Source organism: Pygocentrus nattereri, chromosome 8, assembly GCF_015220715.1.
Source record: "Pygocentrus nattereri isolate fPygNat1 chromosome 8, fPygNat1.pri, whole genome shotgun sequence".
NCBI classification, from domain to species: Eukaryota; Metazoa; Chordata; class Actinopteri; order Characiformes; family Serrasalmidae; genus Pygocentrus; species Pygocentrus nattereri.
Window position 1 is genome coordinate 43374828 of NC_051218.1, and position 11559 is coordinate 43386386.

Below are 11559 nucleotides of genomic sequence, written 5' to 3' on the forward strand. Positions count from 1 at the left end.
CTACCTGGAAGCTGGAGTTTGCTTTTTTTTCCGTTCCACCTTAAATGTGCGGGAGGTCCAGCATGTGTGCCACGGCATTTAAGGTGGAACGGGAATGTCGAACAGGACGCTGGCGAAGTAGGAAGGCGATTTCATAGGCCGCACCCCTTTAAAGGGGAAGTCTACCGAATTTCCAAATTCTCTGCATTATCAAATGTTTAAGATGAGAACAAAGTCAAGAGTGATTTGATTTGAAATGCCTCTCTGAAACCTCCCGAGTCAGAACTGTTCACAGCGGTGGCGATAGGAACCAGACGTCTGAAGCCTCTAAAAGCTCTCTTACAGGGGGTGGCTACTTTATTAGAAGCTGCCTGATGTCTGAAACACTGTTTACCACAATTTTAAGGTAAGGATTTGCCTTTAAACATATATTTTTGACAGCCAAGGGCCTTGTGAGGCAAAATACGCCCCAAAGAAAGCTTACTTTTCCAGATTTACCACTGTTACCGTTATCAACAACACAAAAACATGGGAACCCGGTGTAAGATCACTGGTGGCTCTGAGCTCTGAACTCCATGACTTGGCAAGTTTCTCTATAATGTATCATTTCGTATCAAATTACTCTGAATTGCTTTGTTTACACCTCAAAGAGTGAATTACACAGAAACGGTGAAAAATCGGTGGGATGTCGCTTTAAGGTTGCTATGGGAACGGCACACGCGCTCTGTCCGGTTTCTCCAGCTTCTTCTGCTGTCTAGGCAAAGCCGGCCCGTCTCTCCTTGAACCGCTTTAGCGGACGTCATGTCGTCAAAAACAGGTGAAGTGGACATTTCGCTGACAGGTGCGTGTGGCAGCTCCTCCTGTGTCTCTAGCAGAAGCCTAACACAGCCCGCTGTCTCTGCCTCTCACTCTCCGCCCTGCGCCCTGACTGACTGACTCTGACTCTGACTCTCCTCCTCTACGCAGTTCCACCTGGTGAGTTTTTCAGCTCTTGCCTTGATATTTTGGTCTCATCGAAGGAAAAAGAACCAAAAACAATGAAAGCAGTAAAAGAGAGAGAGAGAGAGAAACAAAGTCTGTCGACTGGCTCACAGCAGGTAAATTAGAGTGATTAAAACTATTAGCTGGATTGTTTATCCGGACTGGTAATGTTCATATATGACCGACAGATGGCGCCATACAACAACGTGCATAGCGAGTAATCCCATATAATATCTGTGAGTTAATCCAGCTAAAGAAATAGCTTTTACTTTAGTTTTGGTGGATTTTTGTTTCCTTCCTTTCTTTCTTTCTTTCTTTCTTTCTTTCTTTTGAGAGGGGGCAGTAGTCACATCGGTACAGAGAAGTATAAGGATCAAATCATATTTATTATCACATTTACACAGGCGTGAAGGTGAGGGGAAATCTTAACACCCCCCCCCCCTTGTAGAACTTAAATACAATAACAAAAAATTATATATATATATCCAAAGTGGTAACTTTATAGGAGACTTTTAAAGAAAGTCAATGGAACCAGACGTCTTTCCAAGTCATTCTGGGTCGTTCCTTTTGGTCTATTCTTCTTCTAATTTACACACAATATAAGGAATATTAGGTGGAAAAACAACAAAAATAGAGATACAAGGTTTTGGTTTATTTTGGTATATATATATACAGTCTTTGTGTATTTTGAAACAATGGCTAGCTGGGGTTACAGCATATTAATTAAATATAAAAACTTTTTTTTTCTCTGGCCCATGGATTTCTTAAGATTTCTTAATACGTATCCTTTAGTTCTTGACACCCCTGTTTTAGTCCATTCCACTTCCTTACTGTTCCACAGTTTGGTGACTTTCTTGCTCTTCCTTCTTCTTACATGTCCTGAACTAATACATATTCTAGTTATGAGTTGGTTTGGATCAGTTTTGAGCACAGAAATCATTCAAATGTGCTGTAAATGGAAGGAAGCAGTCAGATCTTGAGGTGATATTAAGGCCCTATCCCATTTCACCCCTCGCTCCTACCACTGAGCCCTTAGGCCTCTGTTTTGCCTGGTCACGTCTAGGGGGTAGGGTGTCTCAATGTTTGTTGACATGGAGGGGTAGAGCGAAGTGTTAGAGCTACATGGCCCTCCAAACGGAGCTTTTTCAGAGGCTCACTCCAAACGGAGTGTAATGAAGCAGTTATGGTGTTATGGGGCAGTCGTGGGCTGGAGGTCAGGGAATCAGCCTTGGTCACCATGCATAATACCAAGCGTCAGCTAGAGGGATATAAAGCCCTCTAGCATTGGGCTGTGGAGCAGTGGAACTATGTTTTCTGGAGTGATGGAGCTCCTTCCAGTATCCTTGAAATGAGTTGGAGTGATCCAGAACTGACCATCCAACATCAGTAGCTGATCCTTTTAGTTGAATGCTATCAAATCCTCACTGCAATGTTCTAACATCTAATGTAAAGCCTTCTCAGAAGGGTAGAGGCTGTTACTTCAGCAAAGAGGAGACAAACTCCCTTGATTTCAGAAGAAACACTGATGAATCTGCAAACTTATGGACATATATTGTAGATCTTCCACAGCAGTTTAGCTGTAGATCTTGAACGTATCTGTAAAATCTAGAAGAAAAGTTCTGATGATCTGTTTTGCTGATATTTCTTTCCTATCAGGTCTAAAAAATGGTGTCGCTGCTGCTGATCTCACTCCCTCTGCTCCCCGTTGTCGTCATGGCTACCACACTTTGCCACTCACGGCTGCTGGCTCTTTGTCGCCGTGTGTGCGCTAGGGTGATGAGGTTCTTTCGCGGGAGGGTGTGTGTGAGCAGCACACATGCTTACGTCTTCTCAGAGTGCACCCACGGTCAGGCTGCCAGCGTGCTGGACACGTTCGACCTGTACGCCAAGACGCACGCCTCATTCAGCATCGGGCCCGAAAAAGGTTAAAGATGCAGCCACTGCTGCGTGTGTTTGTTTGTATCTGTATCTGTCTCCTCCCTAACATCACATTTCAACCATATTCTCCATAATCTACTATTATATTGGTCACTTCACATATCTGCACCTGGCCATGGTCCTGGAGGGCCAATGTCACAGTGGTGGCACGATGATTGGGATCAATGGGCCTAGGCCAGGGGTCAGAAACCCAAATGTTAAGACGAGCCATTTTCTCAAGTTTCAACAAAAATCCAACCATCTTGGCAGCCAAAACGTTTCATGTCCATTTTACCGAAGTCATGTTTCACCATCTTAGCTGTGAATGTGCCTCAGTATGTGCTAATGTCTTATTATAGGCTAAAAATATATAATATGAACGCAAACGCAGACTTACTGTGCTTTGCCTATGTTTTAGTTCAGCTATAGCCATTTTTCTCGCATCTCTAGCAGGAAACTTTACCTCAAAAGTAAAACTGTTTCTTGGAAAATGACTTTCTAGGAAGCTTAAGTCAGCTTTTCACTCACCAGCTTCTTGTTCAAAATATCCCATTCCACCTTAAATGGTGCCTGAGCTGCCAGAGTGTAGCTAACTGTTGCACCACTTAAGGTGGAATGGGAAAATTTGAACAGGAAGCTGGTGAGAGAGAAGCTGATTTCAGTGTCATGACTTTTTAGTCTTTGATAGTTTCTCGTTGGAGATTAAACATATCAGGAAAGCAGCTGGAGTGACTATAAACACAAATAAGTAAATTCATCTCCAGATTATCAATGTTTATCTTAAATCTTTCACCTTTCGCCTTTTCGTTAGCTACAGGCTAGGCGGGATTGTCTGCGTTGCTATGGTGACCTACAGTCTGTGCAGCAACCTTCAGAGTTAAAGGGTTAATTGGCAGTTCTATATTAACTCCAATGTTTAAGACCATTCATTGTGTATATATATATATATATATATATATATATAGGGTGAGAAGTTCGGTCATCCGGGAGGGACTCGGAGTAAAGCCGCTGCTTCTTCACGTCGAGAGGAGCCAGCTGAGGTGGTTCGGGCATCTGGTTAGGATGCCTCCTGGACGCCTCCCTCGGGAGGTGTCACAGGCAAGTCCACCTGGGAGGAGACCCCGGGGAAGACCCAGGACACACTGGCATGACTATATCGCCCAGCTGGCCTGGGAGCGCCTCGGAATCCCCCTTGGAGAGCTGGTGGAAGTGGCTGGGGAAAGGGAGGTCTGGGCCTCATTGCTTAGGATGCTGCCCCCGCGACCCGAACCCCGGATAAGCGGAAGATGATGGATGGATGGATGGATGGAAGGATGGATATATATATATATATATATATACATATATATGTATAAATCTTAAATAATAAATAGCAAAAATGGGAAAAATGTACAGCAAATTAAATGGATAACGTAAACAAAGTCATTCAGACTGGCTTGGTGTGAAATGTACCATTCTGTTGAAACTTGCCGAGTCAGAATTGTTTACAGTGGTGGTGATAGGAACCAGATATCTGAAGAGTTTAATGCCTTTAAAAGTTCCATCACAGAAAGTACATGAAATGGTTTTGAATACTCTGCCTGATCTCTGAAACATTGTTTCATGAAAGTTTCAATAGGGTTTTAGCCTAAAACTAATACTTTTTTTAAATCTGATCATAGCAGCGAGGTACTTGCTGGATGATCTTTCCGATTGGAGCCGCCTTCGATGACGTAGTGGTCTAGAAATGTAGCCCACCTGGACAGATGCCTAGCTTTTGTATCCAAGGCTCCATTTCTCTGCTGCTACATTGCTGAAGACTGTCCCATTTGGTAGGATCTTTGAAGTGTGGATAAGAAATGCAGTCGCGCTGCTCAGCCAGCAGTTCGTTCTCCAGTTCCTTACACTAAATTCCCAAACTGTCATCACCACCGAGCAGCTTTTCAGCCGGCAGTTGTGACAGAAGAACAGCTAAACAACCTGGAATCAGCCAGAAATGAAGCCAACACCATTCAAATGACCATTACCAAATCAGATTGAACCATAAAACTGACCCAATATCAGGTTCAGCTCAGTTTTGTCAGTTTTTCCAGATCAGTATTAATGCTGTTTTGTTCCAGCCGGTCTGTAAAGCTTCTTACAGCCCGTTTAGTTTGACGAATGGTGTTGGGTTCATTTCTGACTGATTCCAGGTTGTTTGGCTGTTCTTCTGTCTCAGCTGCCGACTGAAAAGCTGCTCAGTGGTGACGACAGTTTGGGAATTTAGTGTAACCTCATCTAGTTACATTTCAGTCTGATCAAATCGGCTGTCGGTCAAATGTAATCCTAAAAGTATCCGTTCTCTATTTGTGGCAAAGTTAGAAGTAAAAACGTTTAAATGGCTTGAGCGTCTCCTACAGCTGTCAAAGTCGTCGCTTAGCAACAGCGTCTCAGCAGAGTGATAGTGTTTGTGAAAAAAAAAAACGAATTGTATAATATAAAATATGTTTCAGATGAATTTTTTAAACAGTGAGATTTAAATATGTTTGCTTGTGTCAGGAAGCTGTGACATTTCAGTACAGCCTGCTTCTGCCCCCTTGAATGTGTATAAGCGAAATGAATTTACTTGCTTGTTGTAAGGGGTGAAAATCAAACAAGACGTAAAAAGAGGCATTTCAAAGTGAATAACTTAAGTGTCATGTGGTCCTTCTGCAGGTGAGTTTGTGGAGGAGGTGGTGAGGCGTGAGGCTCCTCTCAGGGTTTTGGAGTTGGGCCTGCACTGCGGCTACACCTCCATCAGAATACTGCGCCAGCTGCCCACATCTGGCAGGCTGCTGACTGTAGAGTTGGACCCCCTCACTGCTGAGAAGGGAGAGGAGATCATACTGGTGGCCGGTTTCAAAAGCCCACAGGTTTGTGGAACGTTCAAAAGCTTTCACTTTGACCTCTTGAACTCTAGGGGCCAATACATGAGCCTACACTTCAATTCCTCATCACCAACCTACATATTAGTTTCATAGTTGAAAGGGTTAACTTCCCTTTGGCCTGTCTCTTCCCCGGTGACTAACATGTATTAATAAAATCAGACACTGCTGAGGGTGCAAGGGTGTCTGCCCTTTGTGCATACTTACAGGCTATTAATAACTATTGTTCCTCTTTTATTCTGCAAACCACTTGCACTTTTGACTTACTGGATTTTGATGTTGAACTGAGCACATCCAGAGATGGAGAAAAACAACTCCATGTATGGACCAGCAGGCTATGACATATGTTAGAATGTGGTCGGGCCCTTCCTGGCTGCCTGCGTGCACGTGGGACGGGCTCTCTGTGTTTATATAGAGGGGACTGCCCCTTCTTCTGTGTGCTTTATGAATAAAACTCTCATCTCTCTACGAGAGTGTTGTTCATTATTGCATCGAGAGCTCTCTCTGTCTTGGGACTTAGTAGGATTGCCGAGCTGGTTTATCGCTTCATTCTCTGGTTTCTGAGGGAGAACACTGTTCTAGGAGACCCTTCCTAACAATAGTAGTTACCATAATTCTGTGGTTTGAATAACAAGCCTAGATGTATCTAAATCAGACCTGAATGGTGACAGCTAGCCATACTTATTATTTGTGTTAACATTTTGATATTGTATATAATAATATATATATAAATATATGTATATAAAAATACATATACATATATATAAATATATGTATTCGCATTTACTTGCCACTATATTAGAAACACTTACCGTGTAGATCCACTATGCTGTTGATGTAAAATAAACTGACCAATAATGAAAGGAGTAGAGTGTAGATGACAAACTGTATATGAACAGTGTGTTTATGGAGGTCATATAGTTGGCAATAAATGGAAGAACAAGGTAAACATGTGCAAGAAATTGCAAATTGAATGTATAAATCACAAATTTGAATCATGACCCAGGGAAGAAACCTAGCATTTGTAATACTTATGGGTTCCAGAATTGTGGTAGTCATTGACTGCAAAGGATTTGCCACAGAGTATAAAAAATGACAATTTATTATGCTGTGGTAGACAGATAAAATAAAAACTTTGTCAACATCCAAATATTAATGGACACTGATACTTGAAGTATCATTCCAGTACAATGCTGTTAACCATCACCACGTTTCAGTTCCAGGTACTGACCTGCTCCTCAGCTGCAGCAATCTCAAACTTGGCGTCTCATCTTGGTGAGAGCTGTTTAGACCTGGTTGTCATGGACCACGACCCTGAACAGTACCTTCCAGACCTGTTGGCCCTGCAGAGAGGACAGCTTATGTCTCCCCGCTGCGTCCTCCTCCTCAATGGGATACTGCAGCCTGGAGCTCAGGCCTTGCTGGAGTACGTCACTGCCAGACCTCAGCACTACAGTGTAGGCCAGCACATTAAAGACATGGTGGAGATCCACTATCATATATCCACGTATTTCCAGAGAGAGGAGAGATAGCGCTATGTGGAGTGATGTCAGGGTTTTAGATTTGGAATATACCAGGAAAATTTATATCATCACTCATCAAAATCTTGTAACTCCAATTTTATGTTGTTTTTTACAGCCTTTGAATGTGTCAGATGCCAATTAAACTGTGTAAACATTTTATCACAAATAGAACCAACAGAGAAGGTCCAAACTGAATGACCTCTATCTCCTCATGTTGTGTAGATACAGGATACAAAGAGAAATGGTCTGCTTTTGAAATGGGATGATTATTAATAAGTTTAGTAATATCAGTCATTTCATGAAGAGTTCCATTTGAGTCTACAACATTTGATACAAGAGACAAACATCTGCTAGTACATGTTTATAGATAGATAGATAGATAGATAGATAGATAGATAGATAGATAGATAGATAGATAGATAGATAGATAGATAGATAGATAGATAGAAATATATAATTTATAACATTTTCATTAACATAGAGTGTGAAATGTAAGGGAAAAATGAGTGTATATATATATATGTATATAAGATGTGTGTATGGGTGTCAAATGTGTAGCTGTTTCTGCATGGACACTATATATATCAATTTAATATAAAAATTATTTTTAATAAATTATAACTTGATATAATTTAAGCATTTAGAGAAGCCAAATTTAAAAGCTTAAAAACTGGTAAGATTAATAAAAATCTTTGATTGATGTTGTTTTCTCCATCGCTGACACAAATTGGATAGTGAAAGGGTCAGTGTTATTGTTTTTTGAAAAACTGACATTAAAAGGTCTGACCTGGGTAACAGGGAGCAAGACAGCCAGTTTTGGATTAAATATTCCACCCCGTCATATTTCCCTACATCACAGGTTTAGAGCCGGTTTATGAGGAGCCTGGTCTCTTCCTATTTCCCCCGTTATATCAAAAACAGGGCTACAAAACAGCAGAGGGCGCCCGCGAAGGAGTCCTCAATGAATGGGAGTAAATTAAACTCAATGGCAAAAAATGAAAAGTTAAAATAGTTTCTAATCACTCGCCCAGAACTTTCCGTTAACTTTTTCTAGTTTTGAGCATCAGAACACATTACTGCTACTGGGTCCTGATTGGTTGGCAAGTAAAGCAGCTCATTGGCTCTTTGCGCTCACAGACATCATGAACATACATGAGGCGCTGTTTTAAGCTCCTATAACTCGAGTTTAAAAGCTTTTAAAAATATAACAGCGGTGTTTAAATGTTTGATGCTGCTCTGTGTTCAGGAAATGATTGTAATCTTTTACATTAAAAATGTTTAAGCCTTTATAAACTATGTTTTTGCTCAAATGCTCCATATTAACCCAGTTATTTTGGATTCGCTCGGGAGCGCCCTCTAGCGTTTGAGAAACCCGGAAGATATTAGAGAGTGATAATTCTGCTCTCAACAAGATCTCTGGTTTGGTACTGTGGCACTGGTGTGGGGAGCCTAGGGGGTGTGGCTGTGCAAAGTGGCTCTTGGGATGTGCCACACTCCCAAGTTAAAACACGATGGTCGTTGTTGTTGTTATCAGTGCAGTTACGTTGCTTATTGTAAATTGTGTCTGAGGAGGGAGGGTTTTGTGTGTGTGCTTTTCTACACTCATTGTACGTCACGTCCTCCCACATTACACCCTTCCCATGTATCGTGTTGGGGCATCGCTGGGCTGGGCATTTCGCTGCCTCTGTTGAAATGCCTATTCAAAATAAAAGAGCATTTGCCTAAACGAGCGATGTTGTCCGGTCCTTCGTCTTCACCGACGGTACAGTATGATAAGGCTGTAATTCTCAGTGTTATCTGACAAAAAAGAAATATGGTCGCTGAGGTCAAAACATTTGTTTTTTGTGTTAAAACCAGTGTGTAATGGAAACTGTTGAGGACAAAAAAGATATTTCATAAATTTAGCGCGACCATTTGGCACTGATTTTGTGCACAGATCATCCAGGGGCTTTTATTGGCCACCCAGGCCAATGCCCATGCCACTAAGGGACCCATGATAGCAATTATCAGAAAATCTAAACAGCTAATTTGATTCACACTGGGAAGCAGTCAAGCTTTCAGGATTTTAGCAGCGAGTTTACGTTCCTATAAATGTACTTTGAATTTGAAGCTCTGGATATTCAGTCATGTGCCTGGGGGATCTGTAAAAGTGAGACCTGTACTTTGAGTTAAGTTTGCCCATTTCCAAAGACAGTTATAAAATGACAGCCACAAGAGTTGGCTGTGATCTGCTACTTGTCACCAAAGGTAAGATATAAATAGAATTAATAATAATTTCCACAGCTGCTCTGACACAGTGCTTTGGCCAGTGTTCTTGACAATTTGCGTTTTAAGTTTGTTGCTTTTGTCCTTCATGTACATTTCAGCTGCCCAAGTATAACTGATGTTATCTTGATTGGGATAATGTGTTGCTTGTGAAGAGCGGATGCATAATGTTGCATTGGTTAGTGCGTTTATATTAATCTGTGCATAACTGTGATATTGTTTTATCTTCATTGGAAAAATATATACACTAGTAGGGGTGACATGCCCAACACTGCAGTCAGAAGGCTGTGCTGTCATTGTGGTGCTGAATGGGCTGTGTGTAACGTGTAAGATTGCCAGGTAGGGGCCAACAATACATTTGTGCCTAGTGGCCAATAATCTGATGATCCATGCTTGACCTTATAGTAAACCTATGACTGGCTCTAAGTAACTATACGGAACAAAAACGTAAATGCAGAAACTTTTGGTTTTGGTCCTGTTTTGCAGCAGTTTGGCTTAAAAAAATCTACTTTTTTCCTAGAAATGTATTTTCAGTAAAATATTTTCAGCAAAAGGCTAATTCCATGATTGAGGTCCTATTTAACGTCTGATAATCTGTTATTTTTTTAATCAATTTTTATCATATAATCTAGGAAAACATGGCCAGGGCCCACCAGCAGGCCTAAAGTTTTCGTACACACTTCTATAGCCTAAGAATAACTCAGCCAGTTTACATTAAGTCCCTATAGGTACTGATTAATAAGCCTCAGTATGTAACAAGCCTGGGATTTTAGGGGGTTTAAGGAGTAACAGCGTAGAAAGTGACAGAATATTAATGATTTACTGAAAATATTTTTTTATAATCAGACTTTGAATCTATAATTTAGTTTGTAAAGTGATCTTATCTGTCAATATTATAATATCATTGAAGAAAAACTGTGAAAACATGAACCTCTTTCCATTCAGGAAGTTCAGATGATTCAAACAAGTTGAAAATGTGAGTCATGGAATATTCCCCACATTCCACAGGGGTGAATGTGTTCAGGTATCAGGAATATGTGGATTTTGTACAATGTATGTTTTCTCAGCCTGTAACACTACCTAAGACTACCTATGAAAAAACATTTCAAATGTAAAACGTTAAATGGATTAACAGACTAATGCAAACATAATGATTTTTGAAAGATTTTAATTATGTCATTTATATATAAATTATATGTAAAGTGGGCTGGGACAGGCTAATATACTGTTTTCTAAGCACTTTATACAGGTTTCATTAATGTTAAGTTATTCGTTATTTACTTATTCATCTGAAACTTTCACAAGACCATTGTAAAGGACACTTAACCAGTGTTTAAAAATCTCTTTTCACCCTGCATTTTTACACCAATCAGCCATAACATTGAAATCACCTCCTTGTTTCTACGCTCATTGTCCACTTTATCAGCTCCACTTACTGTATAGCTGCACTCTGTAGTTCTACAGTTACAGACTGTAGTCCATCTGTTTCTCTGATACTCTGTTACCCTGTTCTTCAGTGGTCAGGACCCCCATGGACCCTCACAGAGCAGGTACTATTTGGGTGGTGGATCATTCTCAGCGCTGCAGTAACACCGACGGTAACACCGGTGTGCTAGTGTGTGTGGTGCTGGTCTGAGTGGATCAGACACAGCAGTGCTGTGGGCAGCGTCCTGTGACCACTGATGAAGGACGAGAGGAAGACCAACACAAACTGTGCAGCAGCAGATGAGCTGTCATCTCTGACTTTACATCTACAAGGTGGACTGACAAGGTAGGAGTGCCTAATAGAGTGGACAGTGAGTGGACACAGTGTTTAAAGTGTCTGAGCCCCTTGAATAAGCGCAACACACACTAACACACCACCACCACGTCAGTGTTACTGCAGTGCTGAGAATGATCCACCACCCAAATAGTACCTGCTCTGTGAGGGTCCATGGGGGTCCTGACCACTGAAGAACAGGGTAACAGAGTATCAGAGAAACAGATGGACTACAGTCTGTAACTGTAGAACT

The 11559-nt window shown here is 41.3% G+C and overlaps 1 protein-coding gene across 3 annotated transcripts; it reads left to right on the forward strand.

Annotated features, from left to right (window-relative positions):
- The first annotated feature begins 363 nt into the window (after positions 1–363).
- LOC108438386 (transmembrane O-methyltransferase homolog) lies at positions 364–7982 on the forward strand. 3 transcript variants are annotated; one of them, XM_037540444.1, is made up of 4 exons: positions 364–385; positions 2617–2884; positions 5551–5747; positions 6977–7982. In XM_037540444.1, exons 2-4 carry the CDS (start codon positions 2626–2628, stop codon positions 7289–7291), a joined length of 771 nt encoding a protein of 256 aa, XP_037396341.1. In that variant the 5' UTR covers positions 364–385; positions 2617–2625; the 3' UTR covers positions 7292–7982. The 3 variants fall into 3 exon arrangements, with proteins under 3 accessions (XP_037396341.1, XP_017571669.1, XP_017571668.1); XM_017716180.2 differs by lacking the exon at positions 364–385 and adding an exon at positions 649–796; XM_017716179.2 differs by lacking the exon at positions 364–385 and adding an exon at positions 652–954.
- Positions 7983–11559: the final 3577 nt, after the last annotated feature.

Excerpts from the sequence above, each read along its gene's own strand:
- LOC108438386 (XM_037540444.1), top strand. The coding sequence starts at position 2,626 with ATGGTGTCGCTGCTGCTGATCTCACTCCCTCTGCTCCCCGTTGTCGTC. Across the intron at positions 2,885-5,550 it reads CAGCATCGGGCCCGAAAAAG|GTGAGTTTGTGGAGGAGGTG; the intron begins GTTAAAGATGCA and ends GTCCTTCTGCAG. Across the intron at positions 5,748-6,976 it reads CCGGTTTCAAAAGCCCACAG|TTCCAGGTACTGACCTGCTC; the intron begins GTTTGTGGAACG and ends ACCACGTTTCAG.